Genomic DNA, 25,160 nt, shown 5'->3' with positions numbered 1-25,160 from the left:
AGAATATTTCACTTATAGGACGGCGGCCAGCATAATGGTGGGTGGAAACCAGGCAGAGCCTGGGGGAAACCCATGACCATTCGCAGGTTGCTGGCAGACCTTCCCATGTAATGGCCAAACAGGAAGCCAGCATGATCTGGACTTGAACTCACAGCGACCGCATTGGTGAGACGCTCCAGGGTCATTACGCTGCGCTAGCGCGCTAACCAACTGAGCCACAGAGGCCCCACCTATCCCTTATGGCTGACGACCAAGGCAAGTAAGTGATAATATGGCTTATCTTTGGGCCATTCAAGACTGGAAGAAATTTCTTACTGTGTGAGTGACATGAATGGCAAAGTATTCAGCAACACACATCATTAAAAAATGTTACAATGTCACTTACATGAATTTTTTTCTTGTACCAAATGACTGGCCCCTGTCAAAATTCTATCTGGTGTAGGAAATTGTCTGAATCGAAGTTTGAACCACCGGTCCCATGACCTAAAGAATCCATCCAAACATTTCACATTTCTTTCACTACAGGTAGATGGGATTCAACTGTAGAAATAAAGAGACCTACTCACCAATTTGTTAATCCTAAGTTTGGGAGCAAAGAAGACAAAATCTGGGGCCTTCTTATCCACCGGTTTTATTGAGAACTGCAAAAAAGAAAAGGAATAATGTATAACCCGATATTCACCCATAAACCCATAAGTCCAGAAAGTTAACACAACGCGGTGAGGTACGTTTATGATGGGACACCACCAATGAATATATACAGTCCGCTGTTCTCAGTCCAGAAAGTTAACACAACGCAGTGAGGTACGTTTGTGATGGGACAACACCAATGACTATATACAGTCCGCTGTTCTCAGTTCAGAAAGTTAACACAACACGGTGAGGTACGTTTGTGATGGGACACCACCAATGACTATATACAGTCCGCTGTTCTCAGTCCAGAAAGTTAACACAACGCAGTGAGGTACGTTTGTGATGGGACACCACCAATGACTATATACAGTCCGCTGTTCTCAGTCCAGAAAGTTAACACAACGCGGTGAGGTACGTTTGTGATGGGACACACCAATGACTATATACAGTCTGCTGTTCTCAGTTCAGAAAGTTAACACAACGTGGTGAGGTACGTTTGTGATGGGACACAACAATGACTATATACAGTCTGCTGTTCTCAGTCCAGAAAGTTAACACAACGTGGTGAGGTACGTTTGTGATGGGACACACCAATGACTATATATAGTCCGCTGTTCTCAGTCCAGAAAGTTAACACAACGCGGTGAGGTATGTTTGTGATGGGACACACCAATGACTATATACAGTCCGCTGTTCTCAGTCCAGAAAGTTAACACAACGCGGTGAGGTACGTTTGTGATGGGACACACCAATGGCTATATACAGTCTGCTGTTCTCAGTCCAGAAAGTTAACACAACGCGGTGAGGTACGTTTGTGATGGGACACCACCAATTACTATATACAGTCCGCTGTTCTCAGTCCAGAAAGTTAACACAACGCAGTGAGGTACGTTTGTGATGGGACACCACCAATGACTATATACAGTCCGCTGTTCTCAGTCCAGAAAGTTAACACAACACAGTGAGGTACGTTTGTGATGGGACACCACCAATGACTATATACAGTCCGCTGTTCTCAGTCCAGAAAGTTAACACAACGCGATGAGGTACTTTTGTGATGGGACACCACCAATTGCTATACACAGTCCGCTGTTCTCAGTCCAGAAAGTTAACACAACGCGGTGAGGTATGTTTGTGATGGGACACACCAATGACTATATATAGTCCGCTGTTCTCAGTCCAGAAAGTTAACACAACGCGATGAGGTACGTTTGTGATGGGACACCACCAATGACTATATACAGTCCGCTGTTCTCAGTCCAGAAAGTTAACACAACGCAGTGAGGTACGTTTGTGATGGGACACCACCAATGACTATATACAGTCCGCTGTTCTCAGTCCAGAAAGTTAACACAACGCGATGAGGTACGTTTGTGATGGGACACAACAATGACTATATATAGTCCGCTGTTCTCAGTCCAGAAAGTTAACACAACGCAGTGAGGTACTTTTGTGATGGGACACCACCAATTGCTATATACAGTCCGCTGTTCTCAGTCCAGAAAGTTAACAGAACGCGGTGAGGTACGTTTGTGATGGGACACCACCAATGACTATATACAGTCCACTGTTCTCAGTCCAGAAAGTTAACACAACGCGGTGAGGTACGTTTGTGATGGGACACACCAATCACCTTGAACTGTTCAGTCGTGCTTTTGTCCCTCACAATGAAACATTTGTGTACATACAAATGAGAGAGGAAAAAAAATAACCAAACCCAGTGAATCTGTTTTGATTGTCTGAAATCTGCTGTGAACTCGTCATGAAATTTTCATGTAATGACAATGAAAGCTTATGGAACCTAAGCAAATGCCTCCCATTCATTATGAAAATGCCCAAATGAATTCATCTCACAGCCCACATTCTTAAGAACACAGGTTACATTTAATAAGTTGAATGAAAAGAGCAAGAGATTTGAAAACAGAGAATGACAGCTGTCGTAAAATCTTGAACAATGGCAAATTGAGAGAAATGCTCAAACTGCTTCATAATAAAAAGGATTTAACAAAGTCTGATAACCACAAAACATTCAACGACCCTGTCCACTGAGAAATCATCTGGGGATTTCTGAACTACACCGTCCCTGTCCACTGAAAAATCATCTAGGGATTTCTGAACTACACCGTCCCTGTCCACTGAGAAATCATCTAGGGATTTCTGAACTACACCGTCCCTGTCCACTGAGAAATCATCTAGGGATTTCTGAACTACACCGTCCCTGTCCACTGAGAAATCATCTAGGGATTTCTGAACTACACCGTCCCTGTCCACTGAGAAATCATCCAGGGATTTCTGAACTACACCGACCCTGTCCACTGAGAAATCATCTAGGGATTTCTGAACTACACCGTCCCTGTCCACTGAGAAATCATCTAGGGATTTCTAAACTACACCGTCCAGCAAATTTCACTGAATTTATGGCGATATGCAGTCAGTGCAGTGGATAACAGTGGAAGTACATGTACATTTATGGCGATACACAGTCAGTGCACTCGTTAACAATGGAAGTACACGTACATTATGCTTAAAAAAGCACCATTTTCTTAAATACATGTAGAAGGAAATATGCCTGTACAAAAAACAGGACTTTGACCACATAAAATAATTTTGTGGGCAGTGTTGTAATGCACGCACTCGGCACACGTGTCACTCATTTAAAAATAAACCTTACTACACCTGGCCAGGTGCTAGGCTAAAACTAATCAGGGAACAAGAAAACAATCCATCATTAGCATCACAGGTAATGGGCAAGTCAATTCAGTTGAGAGCTCAATCCAGTTTTACACTGTGTAATCTGATGATCCCACAGCGTAACACAGAACCTAATGAGCTTAATGCCAGACAATCATACACTCAAACACACAAACAAGAGCTAATTTACAACAGATGCAACAAGCAGATAAAAGTTTCTATCCTCTTGGACTCAACCCATAGTTATTAAAAGCGAATGGCCTATATTATAAAATCTGACCAACTAACCTATGTTAAAAGACAGCCAGGATGTAAAAAAATTCCACCAATTAATAAATGATCAGACAGACAGACACAGTGTCCAATATAGATCTACTTATGTCTGCCGCAGTGAAAAACCAGGGGTTCACAAAATATCCTGCTGCAGGACGGCCCAGCTCAGCAATGTTGCTGAGTTAAGGATTGAGAAATTGAATCATCTAACTGGTATTACAATAAGCTTGCAGTTTAATCATCTCATTTGTATTACAATAAACTGGCAGTTTAATCATCTAACTGGTATTACGGTTTAATCATCTCATTTGTATTACAATAAACTGGCAGTTTAATCACCTAACTGGTATTACAGTTTAATTTTTTTTTTTTTTTTTGATTGTTGTTTTACGCCGTACTCAAGAATATTTCACTTATACGACGGCGGCCAGCATTATGGTGGGTGGAAACCAGGCAGAACCCGGGGGAAACCCACGACCATCCGCAGGTTGCTGGCAGACCTTCCCATGTACGGCCGGAGAGGAAGCCAGCATAAGCTGGTCTTGAACTCACAGCGACCGCATTGGTGAGAGGCTTCTGGGTCACTGCACTGCGCTAGCGCGCTAACCGACTGAGCCACGGAGGCCCCTACAGTTTAATCATCTAACTGGTATTACAATACGCTGGCAGTTTAATCATCTAACTGGTATTACAGTTTAATCATCTAACTGGTATTACAATAAGCTGGCTGTTCAATCATCTAACTGGTATTACAGTTTAATCATCTAAGCTGCCTGTTCAATCATCTAACTGGTATTACAGTGTAATCATCTAACTGGTATTACAGTTTAATCATCTAACTGGTATTACAATACGCTGGCAGTTTAATCATCTAACTGGTATTACAGTTCAATCATCTAACTGGTATTACAGTTTAATCATCTAACTGGTATTATAGTTTAATCATCTAACTGGTATTACAGTGTAATCATCTAACTGGTATTACAGTTTAATCATCTAACTGGTATTACAGTTTAATCCTCTAAGCTGACTGTTCAATCATCTAACTGGTATTACAGTTTAATCATCTAACTGGTATTACAATAAGCTGGCAGTGTTATCACCAGAATCTAATATTTGCAGGCATTAGTCAGTTTCTGATACCCCTGTGCTGCTTGACACCTGAAAGTTCTCTTATGGTATTACAACATGAACTATTAGCTGCCATTATACAACTGCATGGCATCTGTATCCTGACAATTCACCACTCTTATCATCAATTCTGGTATTGCATAGCTGACAAATACATACTGAATGTAACCATGTATTACTTAATTTGTCTGAAGGTTATAGCCAATTGCACGACAAATACATGTAGTTTGTGGCAACTACATAAAGATTGGTGAATTTAATACCGATGGCCCTTCTTTTGGGGTAACCTAGAGACACCAGCATTTCCACAACAGCTAAAAATAAATCAGTATGAGAAGACTTCAATTATACTTTAAGTGAAATAATATCAAAGCGTTGTTTTATTTCCTTCTTAGGCCAACTTGGGGAAAATTCACCAAGCTATTTTTTTTAAAGAAAATAAATTAACACACTAAGTTAAAGGATTGGTGTGCAGATTTAGCTAGTGGTTCTAATCATAAAGGCTATCATCTGTTCAAACAGTACTTTAACAGAAGGGCTTCTGAGAAATGTATTAATGACTTTAAATACACCAAAACAATACATCTACCGCCCTAGTTGATCTCCAGCCGGCTGCACATTGCGGCTCAGCAGGTGATGTCACAGATGGCCAACCCAAGTCTAGCTGGCCTAAATAGCCTGGGAATTCCTATCAAAACGGGGTCATTTTCGACATGGATTCCAACTACACAGAAGCAAATATACTACTGTATCAATTGGAACCTATAAAGGACGACGTTGACGTTCCACTTTATGACTCTGTCACCTCTGGCCTGAGTTCAGATTCCGACGCTGAATTTGATCTGCAGCATGGTATTTTCAACCGCGCTGGCAATGTGGACTGATAAGCTATAGCTTTCACTGTACATTTCAGGTGTTATCTCAGAATGTAATATTCCCTTGCTATTCTTTCCTTCAGTCTGCTTCATAATAAATACCATTCTATTCCCAGGAGGTATTCTGAATTCATATCTGTATGTGAAGACAACTGCCTGTCACTGTTGTCATTCCGAATAGCCTACATGTATGTCTAGATATATTCCTGTACAATATAAATGTGGACGTCAGCGTTAGTGTACAGAGATTTGCTGTCTAGATGGTCATGCACAATATATATGTGGACGTCAGCGCTAGTGTACAGACATTTGCTGTCTAGATGGTCCTGTACAATATACATGTGGATGTCAGCGCTAGTGTACAGAGATTTGCTGTCTAGATGGTTCTGCACAATATATATGTGGACGTCAGCGTTAATGCACAGAGATTTGCTGTCTAGATGGTCCTGCACAATATACATGTGGACGTCAGCGCTAGTGTACAGAGATTTGCTGTCTAGATGGTCCTGTACAATATAAATGTGGACGTCGGCAGTAGTGTACAGACATTTGCTGTCTAGATGGTCCTGTACAATATAAATGTGGACGTCGGCAGTAGTGTACAGAGATTTGCTGTCTAGATGGTCCTGCGCAATATAAATGTGGACGTCGGCAGTAGTGTACAGAGATTTGCTGTCTAGATGGTCCTGTACAATATAAATGTGGACGTCGGCAGTAGTGCACAGAGATTTGCTGTCTAGATGGTCCTGTACAATATAAATGTAGACGTCAGCAGTAGTGTACAGACATTTGCTGTCTAGATGGTCCTGTACAATATACATGTGGACGTCAGCGTTAGTGTACAGAGATTTGCTGTCTAGATGGTCCTGTACAATATAAATGTGGACGCCAGCGCTAGTGTACAGAGATTTGCTGTCTAGATGGTCCTGCACAATATACATGTGGATGTCGGCAGTAGTGTACAGAGATTTGCTGTCTAGATGGTCCTGTACAATATACATGTGGACGTCAGCGTTAGTGTACAGAGATTTACTGTCTAGATGGTCCTGTACAATATAAATGTAGACGTCAGCAGTAGTGTACAGACATTTGCTGTCTAGATGGTCCTGTACAATATACATGTGGACGTCAGCGTTAGTGTACAGAGATTTGCTGTCTAGATGGTCCTGTACAATATAAATGTGGACGCCAGCGCTAGTGTACAGAGATTTGCTGTCTAGATGGTCCTGTACAATATAAATGTGGACGTCAGCGCTAGTGTACAGAGATTTGCTGTCTAGATGGTCCTGTACAATATAAATGTGGACGTCAGCGTTAGTGTACAGAGATTTGCTGTCTAGATGGTCCTGTACAATATAAATGTGGACGCCAGCGTTAGTGTACAGAGATTTGCTGTCTAGATGGTCCTGTACAATATAAATGTGGACGTCAGCGTTAGTGCACAGAGATTTACTGTCTAGATGGTCCTGTACAATATAAATGTGGACGTCAGCGTTAGTGCACAGAGATTTGCTGTCTAGATGGTCTTGTACAATATACATGTGGACGTCAGCGTTAGTGCACAGAGATTTGCTGTCTAGATGGTCTTGTACAATATACATGTGGACGTCAGCGTTAGTGTACAGAGATTTGCTGTCTAGATGGTCCTGTACAATATAAATGTGGACGTCAGCGTTAGTGTACAGAGATTTACTGTCTAGATGGTCCTGTACAATATAAATGTGGACATCGGCAGTAGTGTACAGAGATTTGTTGTCTAGATGGTCCCGCACAATATAAATGTGGACGTCAGCGCTAGTGCACAGAGATTTGCTGTCTAGATGGTCCCGCACAATATAAATGTGGACGTCAGCGTTAGTGCACAGAGATTTGCTGTCTAGATGGTCATGCACAATATAAATGTGGACGTCGGCAGTAGTGTACAGACATTTGCTGTCTAGATGGTCCTGTACAATATAAATGTGGACGTCAGCGTTAGTGTACAGAGATTTACTGTCTAGATGGTCCTGTACAATATAAATGTGGACGTCGGCAGTAGTGTACAGAGATTTGCTGTCTAGATGGTCCTGTACAATATAAATGTGGACGTCAGCGTTAGTGTACAGAGATTTGCTGTCTAGATGGTCCTGCACAATATAAACATGGACATCGGCAGTAGTGTACAGAGATCTGCTGTCTATATAGTGGTGTACAATACAAATGTGGACGTCGCCGTTAGTGCACAGAGATTTGCTGTCTAGATGGTCCTGCACAATATAAACATGGACGTCGGCAGTAGTGTACAGAGATCTGCTGTCTATATAGTGGTGTACAATACAAATGTGGACGTCGCCGTTAGTGTACAGAGATTTGCTGTCTAGATGGTCATGCACAATATAAACGTGGACGTCGGCAGTAGTGTACAGAGATTTGTTGTCTATATAGTGGTGTACAATACAAATGTGGACGTCGCCGTTAGTGTACAGAGATTTGCTACCTATCAGTTTTAAGTTCAGTTACGCCTGAGGTTTTAGTCGACTGCGGTCCCCGTAGTAGCCAAATCTAGTCTAGTTAGCTGTATTCCTCTCACAGCCTTAAGATGATAAATGGCAAGAGCAGATAAACTATCATTTGCTTGAACAAAACCCTGAGGGTCAAATTGTCTAGAAACTTGAAAAAAAAAAACAAAACTCCAGGGTTCTTTGACGACCTGTACCCGTATGCAGAGCAGAAAATCAATTCGATATGCCTGTTGTCATTCTTGTAGCTTTTTTAACACTGGACTAAATGGCGAAGCTCTGACAGCTGGTAAAGGTTTGACTTGTAGGACGTAATGTAGGAGACTGCTGAGTGTTGGCAGAAAAAATCCATAAAACCAGCCTCATTATCTAGTGATTTTAAAAGCCATATTATTCTGATTAATTTATCCTTTTTTCATAATTTTTCAAACCCAATTTAACAATATATACACGGGTAGCTAATCATATCCTTTTTCCATAATTTTTCAATCCCAATTTAACAATATATACACAGGTAGCTAATTATATCCTTTTTCCATAATTTTTCAATCCCAATTTAACAATATATACACAGGTAGCTAATTATATCCTTTTTCCATAATTTTTCAATCCCAATTTAACAATATATACACGGGTAGCTAATAATATCCTTTTTCCATAATTTTTCAAACCCAATTTAACAATATATACACGGGTAGCTAATCATATCCTTTTTCCATAATTTTTCAATCCCAATTTAACAATATATACACGGGTAGCTAATCATATCCTTTTTCCATAATTTTTCAATCCCAATTTAACAATATATACACGGGTAGCTAATTATATCCTTTTTCCTTAATTTTTCAGTCCCAATTTAACAATATATACACGGGTAGCTAATCATATCCTTTTTCCATAAATTTTCCAACTCAATTTAACAAAATATACATGGGTGGCTAATCATATCCTTTTTCCATAATTTTTCAAACTTAATTTAACAACATATACATGGATGGCTAATTATGAGTAAATGATAAATCTGGACACTAATCTTTTAACACTGACCATACTGTATGTAATCATGACTTACACTGGCAGCACCCAGAATCCCTGATGAGAACAGGAGTTCGAAACTGCAGATGGAATGCACTGCTGTTGAATTTCAGCTTTCCTTTGCTTTTTTTCCCTTCTTATCAACATAAATATATCATTAGAGCATACCAGCAGCCATACATGTAATGTTGTAGTTTGGAATTTGAACTCTTCAAATTAATTAGCTTTATACTTAGTATTCAGAACTGTAGAGCATCCACGTACATGGAGCGAGCCGGCTTTAAACGTTAGCAAAGCTTAGGAATGTGAAACAAGGTTCCATAAAAGCACTAATCTTACTTCCATGAACTGAAGTCACAATTCAAACTTCATATCCTTCCAAGGCCTTTCACGATCTAAAAGGCTTAAACTTGGTGAAGGTTGTCTCTCTGCTAATATTTACTGTCAGGGTGACTTTAGGTGATCATAAAGTCTCCCCATTGATGGAGACATGTTTATCATGGAGTAACTACAGGCGTCTCATGCGTGAGCATGTACAGTACACTTGTACACCTGTACACAAGTCACTAAGTCTCAGCAAGTAAGAAACTTCAAACTCATTCACTTACCATGTTTGGCAAACACACTCATGCTGAGTTATTTGGTACAATCAGTGAGGAGCGGTTAATACTTCTCATATTTTCGGAAATGTACTTTAACTTTTAACTGAAAATGACAGTGTTTAAATTATGTTTTGTGCGTGAAGGTGCATGAATAAGCATTGTTCACGATCAATAACAGCTACATAAAGTTGAAGGATAATGAATAAGTTTTATTTAGTGCTGCTTCACTGAGACGACTTACCGAAGGCAAGTAAGCCGCCCCGCCCGAGCCATTATACTGATACGGGTCAACCAGTCGTTGCACTATCCCCTTCATGCTGAACGCCAAGCGAGGAAGTTACAACTTCCTCTTTTAAAGTCTTAGGTGTGACTCGATCAAGGATTGATCCTGGATCTACCGGTCCGGAAGCGGATGCTCTACCAACTGTGCTATCCGGGCCGGTACAACTGAATACGATCTAAACTCTTAAATAAGATGCAAGTTAATGCATAAAGTGCAAAATATTAAGATAATGTGCAAGATAATGAATAAGACGTAATAAGACGTAATATATTGAGTAAGGTAAAAGATAACCAATAAAGTATAAGGTAACAAATACTATAAAAGAGAATAGAGTGCAATGTAATAGTATTCTGTGTGCTATACAACACAGACAGTTCAAGTGCTGGCTCCCTGCTATTACCAGGCCCTTGACCATTCAAGGAGACTGTGTGTTATACAACACAGACAGTTAAAGTACTGGCTCGCTCCTGTTACCAGGCCCTTGACCAATCAAGTTGACTGTGTGTTATACAACACAGGCAGTTGAAGTGCTGGCTCGTTCCTGTTTCCAAGCCCTTGACCAATCAAGTTGACTGTGTGCGATACAACACAGACAGTTAAAGTGCTGGCTCCCTGCCATTACCAGGCCCTTGGCCAATCAAGCAGATTGTATGTTATACAACAGACAGTTCAAGTGCTGGCTCCCTGCTATTACCAAGCCCTTGACCACTCATGTAGACTGTGTGATACAACACAGTTAAAGTGCTGACTCTGTCAGGTCTTTGACCAATCAAGTAGGCTGTGTGTTATACAACACAGGCAGTTAAAGTGCTGGCTCGCTCCTGTTACCAGGCCCTTGACCAATCAAGTAGACCATGTGTCCTACAACACAGACAGTTAAAGTGCTGGCTCCCTGCTATTACCAGACCCTTGACCAATCAAGTTGACTGTGTGTGATACAACATAGACAGTTAAAGTGCTGACTCCCTGCTATTACCAGGCCCTTGGCCAATCAAGCAGATTGTATGTTATACAACACAGACAGTTAAAGTACTGGCTCGCTCCTGGTTACTAGGCCATTGACCAATCAAGTAGACCATGTGTTATACAACACAGACAGTTAAAGTGCTGGCTCTCTCAGGCCCTTGGCCAATCAAGCGGACTGTGTGTTTTACAACACAGACAGTTCCAGTGCTGGCTCGCTCCTGTTACCAGGCCCTTGACAAATCAAGTAGACTGTGTATTATACAACACAGACAGTTAAAGTGCTGGCTCGCTACTGTTACCAAGCCCTTGACCAATCAAGTAGACCATGTGTTATACAACACAGACAGTTAAAGTGCTGGCTCGCTCCTGTTACCAAGCCCTTGACCAATCAAGTAGACCATGTGTTATACAACACAGACAGTTAAAGTGCTGGCTCGCTCCTGTTACCAAGCCCTTGACCAATCAAGTAGAACATGTGTTATACAACACAGACAGTTAACGTGCTGGCTCCCTGCTATTACCAGGCCCTTGACCAATCAAGTAGACGTTATGATTCCAGTTCTGGCTGCTTCAGCTGCAGCTTTAAGTAAGGAGGTTTGTCAGGTACATGTACTTGTCGGGCTCTTGTTTATCCTGGCCTCTTTGGCTCCTTAAACTAATAAACCTTACTGTCTTCAGCTGAGCGAAAAATATTTCAGAAAAGCTTTTAATCACCAATCATATAAAAACAAATAAATCAAAAAGACGGATGTTGAATTCATTAAGATCACACATCTCTATATGGGGAGATAGTGGACTGCAGCTTTTTCATCACAGAGGTATCATACTGACTGACATTTTATTTTCTCCTGCTAAGAAGCTAAGATGATTTGGGCTCACAGTTCACGGAGTTCAAACACAAACAAGCTTTGGCCATAATCCAGTCACCGGTGAAAGGAAATCATTGTTTGTACAGGTTCTCAAGGAGATTTCATTACAGTCGTCGTTTTTTTCTGGAATTGATGGAGCATGAAACTTGTCCTGCCATTCAGCACAGATTCACAGTCATTACAGTTTTTAGTCTTTAGTGTTTACCCAGCGCCACTAATCTACACATTGCAACCTTAAATTGCGGACAACACTACAGTAGATCAGATTTTCATAAAACATACTGTACCTTCAAATCATTAGTTTCATATTTTACAAATTTAGAAAGCCTTCAAGTAAACTCAGTGACATTTTTTTAGTGGTATAAACAAACTGAAATTGTCTACTAAGGAAAATGACTACAGACTGCATATTTAAATCATTAGTTTCATATTATACAAATTTAGAAAGCCGTCAAGTGCACACAGTGACATTTTGTCAGTAGTATAAACAAACTGAAATTGTCTACTGAGGAAAATGACCACAGACTGCATATTTAAATCATTAGTTTCATATTTTATAAATTTAGAAAGCCGTCAAGTGCACACAGTGACATTTTTTTAGTGGTATAAACAAATTGAAATTGTCTACTAAGGAAAATGACTACAGACTGTATATTTAAATCATTAGTTTCATATTATACAAATTTAGAAAGCCTTCAAGTGCACACAGTGACATTTTTGCAATAGTATAAACAAATTGAAATTGTCTACTGAGGAAAATGACCACAGACTGCATATTTAAATCATTAGTTTCATATTTTATAAATTTAGAAAGCCTTCAAGTGCACACAGTGACATTTTGTCAGTAGTATAAACAAACTGAAATTGTCTACTAAGGAAAATGACTACAGACTGTATATTTAAATCAATAGTTTCATATTATACAAATTTAGAAAGCCTTCAAGTGCACACAGTGACATTTTTTTTAGTGGTATAAACAAATTGAAATTGTCTACTAAGGAAAATGACTACAGACTGTATATTTAAATCATTAGTTTCATATTATACAAATTTAGAAAGCCTTCAAGTGCACACAGTGACATTTTTTTTAGTGGTATAAACAAATTGAAATTGTCTACTATGGAAAATGACTACAGACAGTTTCTGAACATAATTTTTTTAAAGACAGAGCAGTAATACGTACAGGTGACACAAGACTACCGGCTGATAATTAATAAATGAAAATAATGTGCAGGGCATTATATTGGCATGGCAGCCAATGTTCCAGGTGTTATGTTGTCATAGCAGCCAATGTGCAGGACATTAAGTTGTTATGGAAGCCAGTTCTCAGGACATTATGCTGTCATAGTAGAAAGTGTTCATGACATTATGTTGTCATGGTATTGGTACCGAATGTTCCTGGCCTTATGTTGTCATGGTAGCCAGTGTTCAGGGCATTATGTTATCATGGTAACAGTGTTCATGGCATTATGTCGTCATGGCAACCAATGTGCAGAACACTGTGTTGCCATGGTAGCCAATGTTCATGACATTATATTGTGACAGCAGCCAATGTGCAGGACATTAAGTTGTTATGGGAGCCAGTTCTCAGGACATTATGCTGTCATAGTAGAAAGTGTTCATGACATTAAGTTGTCATGGTACCCAATGTTCCTGGCCTTATGTTGTCATGGTAGCCAGTGTTCAGGGCATTATGTTATCATGGTAACAGTGTTCATGGCATTATGTCGTCATGGCAACCAATGTGCAGAACACTGTGTTGTCATGGTAGCCAATGTTCATGACATTATATTGTGACAGCAGCCAATGTGCAGGACATTAAGTTGTTATGGGAGCCAGTTCTCAGGACATTATGCTGTCATAGTAGAAAGTGTTCATGACATTAAGTTGTCATGGTACCCAATGTTCCTGGCCTTATGTTGTCATGGTAGCCAGTGTTCAGGGCATTATGTTATCATTGTAACAGTGTTCATGGCACTATGTTGTCATGGCAACCAATGTGCAGGACATTGTGTTGTCATGGTAGCCAATGTTCATGACATTATATTGTGACAGCAGCTAATGTGCAGGACATTATGCTGTTATGGCAACCAAAGTTCAGGGCATGTTGTTGTCATGGCAACCAATGTGCAGGACATTATGGTGTCATGGTAGCCAATGTTCATGACACTGTATTGTGACAGCAGCCAATATGCAGGACATTATGTTGTCATGGCAGCCAATGTGCCCGATATAATGTTGTCATGGCAAAGTTCTTGCTATTGCAGCCAATGTTCATGACAGCATGTTGTCATGGCAGCCAATATTGTCATGGTAGCCAGCATTCATGACATTATATTGTGATAGCAGCCAAAGCTCATGACATTATGTTGTCCTGGTAACTAAGATTCAGGACTATGTTGTCATGGTTGCCAATGTTCAGGGCATTATGTTGCCATGGCAGCCAGTTGTGAAAATTTATTCATTCTTGATGTAAGTAGTCTTTGACAGGCACATTCCTGAGTACGAGCATACATGTGTTTTTGTTCTTTTCTTGTTTGTGTTTCCAGGGAAATCCAACAGTAGGCTTTTAAATCAGTGAATCACCATAGTTTATCACCACTAACTGAGCAGGTTAAGGTGACTCTGGCTGCACATTAGTCAGACTTGTTCACAGGTTAGGAACAAAACCGGTTTCCTCCAGATACACAAATTATGGCTTGTGATACTGCTACTAGAAAGTGCACATACAATGGAAGATTACACATGGACAGCGTGCCATTTGCCTTAAAAATGAAATAAGAAGTACTCTAAATGTATAAGTACACTAAATATTAGATCTAATTTATTTATGATTGGTTTTTTACTGCATACTCAAAAATATTTCACTTATTAGACAGCAGTCAGCATTATGGTGAGAGGAAACCAGGAAGAGCCCGTGGAAAACCTGCAACCATCTGTAGGCTGCTGGCAGACCTTCCAACATACAGCATAAGGAAGTCCACATGACTGTGAAATTATAGTGTGCAACAAAAATGTACACTGCTGGCAGACCTTCCCACATGTGGCAGGAGAAGAAAGCCAGCATGACTGTCAAATTATAGTGTACAACAAAATGTACACTGCTGGCAGACCTTCCCACATGTGGCAGGAGAGGAAGCCAACATGAGTGTCACATTATATTGTACAACAAACTGTACACTGCTGACAGAGCCGTAACAAATGTAACAAATATACACATGTCATACAGATTCGCTCAATTCAAATATAAACTTTTCAATCATTTTGGCCACGGGTTCACCCTGATCAAGGTTATTACATAATGCCTAGTCAACCGCACACAGGATATTCAATAGTGAAATGTGAATACTGACAAACACTTCTAGTATTACGCAATGCCCAGTCAACCACACACAGGATATTCAATAGTGAAATGTGAATACTGACAAACACTTCTAGTATTACGCAATGCCCAGTCAACCACACACAGGATATTCAATAGTAAAATGTGAATACTGACAAACACTTCTAGTATTACGCAATGCCCAGTCAACAACACACAGGATATTCAATAGTGAAATGTGAATACTGACAAACACTTCTAGTATTACGCAATGCCCAGTCAACCACACACAGGATATTCAATAGTGAAATGTGAATACTGACAAACACTTCTAGTATTAAAACTTCAATGTGCATCATTTTAGTTATTACAGAAATAAAGTTTTGTCTGAAAAAATCATCCTCCCCCCCACAAAAAAAAGTCATGACATACGAGCAAAAGGCCATTGTTTTCCAATTGTGTAACAACATTTATGATGTGAACAAATATCTGGCATCATTTTGATAATAATTGTATGCATAAGTTCCACTGGAAAAAGTACTTTAGAGGTCAAAAAGGTTGAATATTTACAGTAATAAGGTGAACCTTTGGCCGAGTGCCTGCCGAATGTCACCACTAACATCCACTGCTTGGCCTCATTAAGATCAGTAGTTCTAAGGCAGCACAGCGCAGGTCTGACCTCATGGCTGTCTAATTATAGCCTGTGACACCAGTAGCAGACAGACAGCCTGGGACAGTTTAGCCAGACACAATGTACCTGTGCTCAGCTTGATTACTATCCAGCACACCTGAGGTCCAGGTTTAATTGACCTGACAGGATGGTCCAAAATTTCTACATATAACATGTCAGTATGACACCACTGCAGGGCCAAAACGTATTGCAAATGTGTCATTTCTGAAACCTGCACACATACCTGTTCGTAGGGGTCAAATACTCGAACAAAAATGTAGTTGTGGGGTTTATAAGGCCTAGTGGCTTGTGTGTTGGCACAGCACAATCACTCAGGAGCCTCTCACCAATTCAAGTCCAGATCTTGCTGGATTCAAAAGTTCCTCTCCAGTTGTACGTGGGAATGTTTTCCAACAACATGTAGGGGATCATGGGTTTCTTCCGGGCTCTTCCCAGTTTCCTCCCACTTTAATGCTGCCCACTGTCATTTACGTGAAATATTCTAGAGTACAGTACCAAACTCATAGGAAGTATAAATATAAAATCAAATAAATCAAAAAACAAATTTGTTTTTGACGCAAAATGGTGTACTATAGTGAGTACAGGCACCACGATCAGACGTATTCAATGCTCCAGGTGACTAGAGGTGTCAAATACAATGAGGTAAGTTGGAGCCTTATGAGTAAGTCTTCATATACCATGCCCACCAGTGAGTGGGGGCCTCATGCATAAGTCATAATACTCCATTCCCACAAGTGAATGGGGCCTCATGCATCAGTCTTCAAATTCCATTCCCACAGGTGAGTGGGTGTCTTATGACATTTTTATGCCATACTCAAGAAAATTTCACTCATACAACCACAACAAGCATTATGATGGGAGGACACCACAAGTACAGCCTGGGACAGTTTAGCCATCCTGTACTAGTGCTAGCCTTTTTCCCCTTTTGCCGGTGTGTCTAACCTGGTCAGAGTTTTGTAGCCATTTTGACAATTATATCGTTATAACAAAATCCACAAATCGAAAACTCAAGCAAAAAGGAATCCCTCCCCCTCCCCCCTCCAAAAAATTGGGCAAGACTCTCCCACCAGTGCTGTCTTTGCAAGTTCCTCGAGCTCAGACTGGACTTCCTCTGCGGAGATATGCCTGCAGAGGGCAATAGATTTCCTCCCAAAAAATGCTGGCTACCGTCATACACATAAAATCTTCTTGAGTACATGGTGAAACACCAGTCAAATAAATAAATAATAAAATCTGAAGTTACTATTTATAGCCCTTTCTCTCCTATCCCCTCTAAAGCTTTCACCGATTTAAGACGTGAATTTTTCACGCTAGAGGACAACACATGGTATCACAGGTGTAAAGGGGAGCAACTCAATATACACGCATATACATGAAAACGCACACAGACGGGATGCTTTTCCTTTGTTATTTCCCTTGAATACGAAACAAGTGCAGACTGAACTTCCATAACTTTCGGCTTGATAATGGGCAGTGCTAATGTCCCAGTTCTGACACAATATTGAATGAAAAGGAAAATGCCTCTAAAACCAAATATTCTTGTAACACGGTAGGATGATAGTGCTTCCTCTTCGCCTTCACTGAAATTATGTTCCCAAAATGCGCAAATAGCAATCGGTAGCGCTAGCACAGCCATTCGCAGGTTGCTGACACACCCTCACACATACCGCAGAAGAGGAAGCCAGCATGAGCTGGACTCACAGTGACCACATTGGTGGGGGGCTCCAGGGTAATTGCGCCATAGTGAGGTGCTAACCCCCTCAGCCACAGGGGCACCCACCTTATAAGTCTTCCTACTCCACTCCCCCAGGTGATCTTTCTACTCCATTCCTGCAGGTGAGCAAATACCTCAGAAGCATTTTAACAGTCAACTCCCTCTGAATCTAGTCTTCATGAATATGTCTTCATATTCAATACACAAAGACAAAACAGCAAATCCTTCCAAAAGGCATATTCTCTCAAACTACTACAACTTGCTGTAAAAGAAACTTAAGAAAAAAAAATTGCATAAATATTTTACCTTTTTGTCCTTAAAAGATATGTTCTTAATTTCACTCCACGGGAATGTGACTTTGGGTGTTAGCCTATTATCAGCCTCATATATATTAAGCCCCAAGGCATCCACGCCCAGCCACAAATCTGTGTGACGCTTATTCTGAAATATGCAGAAAAAAAGAACAATATATTACCTGTAATTTTACATTTTTAACAACTTCCAAAAAAAAAAAAACGGTATAGTCAATTTTTATCAAAGGTAGACTTATTTGATTTCATACACTTCACAAAAACAGCACAGCTGAGAGACCTGAACGGAAGTCTTGTATGTGGACAAATATTAAAATTCTGTATAAAAAACTGTTACTTACTTTAATTCCTCAACCATTTTACCAATTTCAATGCCATTTATGCACATTTTCACTTTGATTTTGGAAACAAAACTACAATGGTTGGATTGGCCAATATCATGGCTTCACAAAAAGTGTAAATATATCAGTCTACACAGAATACTGCTTTCAAAATATACTTGAATAAACACCTTGCAAGAAAGTCTTCAGCAACCTTCGGATAGTTGTGGGTTTCCCTCTGGCTGTGCTCGGTTTCCTCCCACCAAAATGCTGGCCGCCGTCGTATAAGTGAAATATTCTTGAGTACGGCGTAAAACACAAATCAAATAAATCAAACAAAATAAACCTTGCGAAAAGGTTGAAGAATTACAGCACTTAACCTAAGATCCTACAAAAAGTCATTACAGCAGGGTATAGGTCGACTTGCGATCATAAGCAACTGGGTACAATGCGACACAGTCCAGACTACAACTGGTGGCAACTGTGAGCCGATACTTAGCAACGTGACTGTTGTGATCTGAACATGATGACGGGGCCCTTCTACACGATGCATGGATGTATTTGATATGATGTATAATATACCTCTCACTTGTCTTTTCACTTTATACCCTGGCCCATTCAGTGAAAGGATAGACAAATGTAATAATCTGTTCAAATTATAGCCCTCTACCTCGTTACACTTCCCATGTACATCATATGCTTTGTCTGTGCCTTGCAAGAGGGGTCTTACAAACTCAGGCCAAACCTCCACATAAAAACCAATTTACTCCTAGTTGTTTCCAGTTGGCTAAAAACCAGTTGCTCCTAGTTGTTTCTAGTCACCTAAAAACCAGTTGCTCCTATTTGTTTCCAGTTGCCTAAAAAACAGTTGCTCCTAGTTGTTTCCAGTCACCTAAAAACCAATTCCTCCTAGTTGTTTCCAGTTGCCTACAAACCAGATGCTCCTTTTTGTTTCCAGTCACCTAAAAACCAATTGCTCCTATTTGTTTCCAGTCACCTAAAAACCAACTGCTCCTATTTGTTTCCAGTCACCTAAAAATCAACTGCTCCCAGTTGTTTCCAGTCGCCTAAAAACCAGTTGCTCCTATTTGTTTCCAGTCACCTAAAAACCAATTGCTCACAGTTGTTTCCAGTTGCCTACAACCAGTTGCTCCTAGTTGTTTCTAGTCACCTAAAAACCAGTTGCTCCTAGTTGTCTCCAGTCGCCTAAAAAACAGTTGCTCCTAGTTGTTTCCCGTCGCCTAAAAACCAATTGCTCCTAGTTGTTTCCAGTCGCCTAAAAACCAGTTGCTCCTAGTTGTTTCCGTTGCCTAAAAAACAGTTGCTCCTAGTCATTTCCAGCGGCCTAAAAACCAATTGCTCCTAGTTATTTCCAGTCACCTCAAAAACAGTTGCTCCTAGTTGTTTCCCGTCGCCTAAAAACCAGTTGCTCCTAGTTGTTTCCAGTTGCCTAAAAAACAGTTGCTCCTAGTCATTTCCAGTGGCCTAAAAACCAATTGCTCCTAGTTGTTTCCAGTCACCCCAAAACCAGTTGCTCCTATTTGTTTCCAGTCACCTAAAAACCAATTCCTCCTAGTTGTTTCCAGTTGCCTAAAAACCAGATGCTCCTTTTTGTTTGCAGTCACCTAAATACCAATTGCTCCTATTTGTTTGCAGTCACCTAAAAACCAACTGCTCACAGTTGTTTCCAGTTGCCTAAAACCAGTTGCTCCTATTTGTTTCCAGTCACCTAAAAACCAGTTGCTCCTAGTTGTTTCCAGTTGCCTAAAAACCAGATGCTCCTTTTCGTTTCCAGTCACCTAAAAAGCAATTGCTCCTATTTGTTTGCAGTCACCTAAAAGCCAACTGCTCCCAGTTGTTTCCAGTCGCCTAAAACCAGCTGCTCCCAGTTGTTTCCAGTCACCTAAAACCAGCTGCTCCCAGTTGTTTCCAGTCGCCTAAAACCAGTTGCTCCTAGTTGTTTCCAGTTGCCTAAAAACCAGATGCTCCTTTTCGTTTCCAGTCACCTAAAACCAACTGCTCCCAGTTGTTTCCAGTCGCCTAAAACCAGTTGCTCCCAGTTGTTTCCAGTCGCCTAAAACCAGTTGTTCCCAGTTGTTTCCAGTCGCCTAAAACCAGCTGCTCCCAGTTGTTTCCAGTCGCCTAAAACCAGTTGCTCCCAGTTGTTTCCAGTCGCCTAAAACCAGTTGCTCCCAGACACAAGGTTTATCTACATCCAGCTTAATGTTATCTAGGAGTAGTGCAAAACTTGAATATCATGTCTTTGAAAGAAATGGTAGTTATTTTATTAACAAACCTTTATCTGGAAATAATTTATGCCATACATCTCCAAGTCTTGGGCCATTTTTAAATATTCCATTTCTGCTTCATCTCTGCCAAACAGACACAAAAAAAATACATCTTCCTTTAATGGCGAAATGATTAAATAAAAAGTAATCAAGTTGTCATCCTTGTCTCTTATTTCCTGGAAAATGCTGGTGATAAACCCACACTTTTAACCATGATGCTTCAACAACTAACAAATCCAGCCAGAAAAAGTTTGAAATATGAACAGAGTTAATTATTTCTTTACTTACATGTTGTGAATATCACCTAAAGTTTAGCTTTTTTCACACAACATATTTTGTGTGATTAATCCAGCTTCTACTGTTTTTTGTGAAGTTTGTTTTACTTCTTATTAGAAAAACGTCATCATTTTCAAGGCCTTTATTTGCTTCTGAAAGGAACTTTCTACGTATCAAACAGGTGATGAAATACAGTAATTGAAGTTTTAACCCATGACACCCTATCAGGAATATATTATTGGACTGGCTGCTGTTTAGCTCAAGTTTTTCTCACATACACGACAGTGGTCAGACCTGTGGGTGCAAGGACCTGGAGTGCCCCGAGTAAACCACCGAGCTTTGGTAAATTAATGGCAAACTCTTCCACGTATGACACACATCATGCAAGAGCAAATCAAGCAAATTGTTCTTGTAACTCAGGCCCCGAAGAACAACAGAAGGAGGGGACTCTAGAAAATCTCCTGTCCAAAAATACGATTGAACTTGATGACTGAAAGATAAGAATATTATCCAACCACACATGCAAGGCTTGCACACTATTACAAATACCAGTTCAGGACTTTCTTAGCCGCTGAAGTCTATAGCCTCTAAAGCGATGGGAACAGATAATTCTGAACATTCACCAAGAAGATAAATATGAGTAGAATCAAAAATCACGGGCATAAATTCTCCACAGGCATCTTAGTTTTCAATGTTCCAAATACTTAAAAAAGAATTCACCTGTAATTCAACTAAAGTGACATGTTTTACATTCTTCTGATTCATCCTTCTGTGTCAACCTTCTATGAGTTTTTTACGAAGTGGGATTAATTTCTGATCAGAACCGGCATGACAAATATCATTTTAAGACCTCGATGTGCTTCTGAAAGTGTATTTTTTCAAACTGATACCAAACTTTAAGTGACATCACGTCATCAGTAAGACAAGCGACGTTGCAGGCCCCCGTGTGTTACCACACCTGGTTGATGAGCCACAATAATAAGCAGGTGTCTTGCATTGAAACAAAAAACTGTCATCGACTAAGGCCCAGTGACAGCTGTCACAACTTAACCAGTTTTTCTGTCTGGCAATGTGTAATGTTATTGCTCCGCTTGCTAATTCTAGCGTCTTTATAAATTCACAATTCAGCTGAAGGAAAACAAAAAATGAAGACAACAATTAATGTGAAAAGATTAGTCAGTATTCATCCCTGTCACTGATCTTCTATTTTTTCAAACATATCTCAATTTAAACCAGTGACAAATTTTCCAACTTGGGAGATTGATTGGAGCAATCTTGATTAAATTAGGAATATTAACAATCCAGTAGGAAGAGAAATGGAAGGGAATTTTATCTTGTGATCAAAATGATTCCATCTAGATGCAGGTATAGTAAGATATGTACATGTAATTGTAAAGGCAATGATAATACTAATGCAAAAGTGTATGTCAGATGAAAGATCCTGTCAACAAGAATAGTTGTATTTATTTTTTTAGCATTTTTTTCAACCAAGTAAAATGCATTTGAACCTTTGGAGCCTACGGTATAGTAGCTATTTCTGACCATACTGGAACCAGTGACGTCATATCAGGTTTATTCCATTTAACACACAAACTGCTAGATATTGTAATTCTATATGCATATACACATAGATCTAAGAAAGCATTCGCCAAATGGACCTTGGAACAAACTATTTGAAGCAAAAAGCATGGATATGACATGACTAATGCCATCTGGGTCACTACAGACTAGCATAGAATCTGATGTTTTAAATCCATTGTATTCGGTTAGAAAAAGTTTTTCATCTGATATATACAGCATTTAGTTTTTTCTTTGCCTTTCAGTCATGTACCACGGTTGAGAAGTTGCATATCAAGAAGCTCACCTTTCAATCAGGAGTTCACACAAGGCATGGGTTCAAACCCCATCTAAGGCAGAATTTTCAGGATTCCATTGAAACTGTCTACAGTTATTTGTGATCTTGCTAGATTTGATCTCACTGGATTGGGTTTAGGCTCTTCTCAAGAATATTTCATCCATATGACAGTAGTCAGGATTATGGGGCCACAAAACCTGAGTGAGCGAGGAGAAAACTAGTACCTCCCCATGCGGGTTCACCTTCGTCCTGTATTTCTGTCACTGGATTATGACTGCTTTGATGGCCTAATGGTTAGAAAGTCCGCCTTGACATCAGGAGACCAAACCCGGGTTGGGTCATACCAAAGACTTTAAAAATGGTACTTGGCGTTGCCTTGCTTGGCTCTCAACACTAAGAGGTTAGAGCGAAGAAGCATTACTCGTAGGCCCTGCATCAATATACTGTGACTGGGTGGGGTGTCATGTCAGGTGTCTTCACCATGATACTTCAGTGGCTGCAGCACTTTGGCTGCATTGACTCGCCCTGTCACGAACAGGCACAATATGACTGAAAAATTATTAAGTATGACTTTAAACCCCCAGCTTGCATACACACATACATACAGAGAAAGTGCTGAATTCAAAAACTCAACCTCCCTGCTATACAACTCGTGAGTGACCCACTGAATCCAGTGATGGGTGTTCCTGACAACAGTGAGCACAAACAGTAAGACATTGGTCGGAGCTGGAATTGAACCTTCACCCTTACCTCGTCATGCTCCTGTGGTCCGCCCACCACACCTGGATGCGATCTTCCCACATCTTGGGGGTCATCTGGTACTGGTCAATCACCCGCTGGGGGAGGAGTTCCTCATTTGCTAACATTCCAGCCTGATAGGTCAACTGATCGTAATCTCCATACTGTATTCAACACAAAACACACAGTACACATTATATTCTCAAAAAAATGAATCAGCAAAACAACATCAACTAGATTGTTTTCAAAAAAGAGTGCCCCATCCTTAAATATATACCTTGACCTTTTCAATCAGCTTTTCACTTCATTCAGCAGAAGCCAGCTACTTGGTCAAGAATTAAATGAAGTAAAACAAGACCTCAGGTCAAAGTGGTTCAGAATTTGACTGAAGTAATAGGCTGCAGGTACCTGGAAATCTCCTTCTAATAAACCTCCTGGTTTTAATTTTAATGCACGTAAACACGCAGAGGAAATTGCTATCATGGCTACTTTCTGAGTACTGCTTAAGTATTTAACAAATTTTTCATCCATATGACAATGATTTAGTACTGCATTCCACCTGAAGTTGGGTATGTAAACATCCAATTTCAGAAGCACATAAGGTCTTATAATGATACATTTGATGGCATAATTTAAATTTTTTCTGATAACAAATTAATCAAACTTCACAAAAATAAGACCACATAGGATGGATAAATCAATTAAAACCACACAAAATGTCACTTGAAAGGATAGTGTACTGACAGCACAGTTTATAAATGTAACAGTCACAGAGCAAAGACAATACATGCAAAAACATATTTGGGCACAAAGTACCAAACCTAAATTTTTTCTTGTCTTGCCTTTTCTAGCCAAAGTGTATTAATATCTAGTTTATTTAAATTAGACAAGACATTTAGAGACAGAGTATAATTTTGATGAGGAGGCCAACCAGATTGTTTAAAAAACAAGATCAAAAACAAAGTTGACAAATGTGAAGCGATACTTTATCTGGTGACATCTAATCCCAATTAATCAGAACAACAACAACAAATAGAAAAACACTTCACAAAAGACTTCCACATAAACTGGCTTTTTTTATCACCTTAACGAATAGCCTATAAACAAATCCATCAACAAAAACCATTTCAACATCGTCTTGCATCTTTCCGCACACAAAAAAAAATATCCTTCTAAAAATACAACTTGACTGATTGCAAATAAATGTCAGTTTTAAAATATTTCTGTCAACAGAAATAAGAAAGGCCAGGAAGTGAAATAAACATACATGAAACTTGGCAAGGACAACTTAATACACTGTACACTCTGGATGAGGTGGAATTTCAACATATCCTGACCATCGGTGTACAAGCAGCCAATCATATCCTGACCATCAGTATACAAGCAGCCAATTATATCCTGACCATCAGTGTACAAGCAGCCAATCATATTCTGACCATCAGTGTACAAGCAGCCAATCATATCCTGACCATCTGTGTACAAGCAGCCAGTCATATCCTGACCATCCGTGTACAAGCAGCCAGTCATATCCTGACCATCCGTGTACAAGCAGCCAATCATATCCTGACCATCCGTGTACAAGCAGTCAATCATATCCTGACCATCTGTGTATAAGCAGCCAGTCATATCCTGACCATCTGTGTACAAGCAGCCAATCATATCCTGACCATCCGTGTACAAGCAGCCAATCATATCCTGACCATCTGTGTACAAGCAGTCAATCATATCCTGACCATACGTGTACAAGCAGCCAATCATATTGTGACCATCAGTGTACAGGCAGCCAGTC

The 25,160-nt window shown here is 40.0% G+C and overlaps 1 protein-coding gene across 1 annotated transcript in view; it reads right to left on the bottom strand.

Annotated features, from left to right (window-relative positions):
• The window catches only part of LOC135476087 (merlin-like), a 65,213-nt gene that overhangs the window by 23,916 nt on the left and 16,137 nt on the right, over positions 1-25,160 (bottom strand). Inside the window, exons 4-7 of the mRNA XM_064755987.1 lie at positions 23,384-23,535; positions 20,511-20,586; positions 17,890-18,024; positions 567-641 (exon numbers count right to left, since the gene is read on the bottom strand). Of these exons, the coding sequence (XP_064612057.1) occupies positions 567-641; positions 17,890-18,024; positions 20,511-20,586; positions 23,384-23,535 (438 nt within the window). The remainder of the gene's footprint in view (positions 1-566; positions 642-17,889; positions 18,025-20,510; positions 20,587-23,383; positions 23,536-25,160) is intronic.

The sequence above is a fragment of the Liolophura sinensis genome, chromosome 10, assembly GCF_032854445.1.
Source record: "Liolophura sinensis isolate JHLJ2023 chromosome 10, CUHK_Ljap_v2, whole genome shotgun sequence".
Taxonomy (NCBI): domain Eukaryota; kingdom Metazoa; phylum Mollusca; class Polyplacophora; order Chitonida; family Chitonidae; genus Liolophura; species Liolophura sinensis.
Note: the sequence above shows the minus strand (reverse complement) of the source record. Positions and strands in the feature narration are given on the sequence as shown.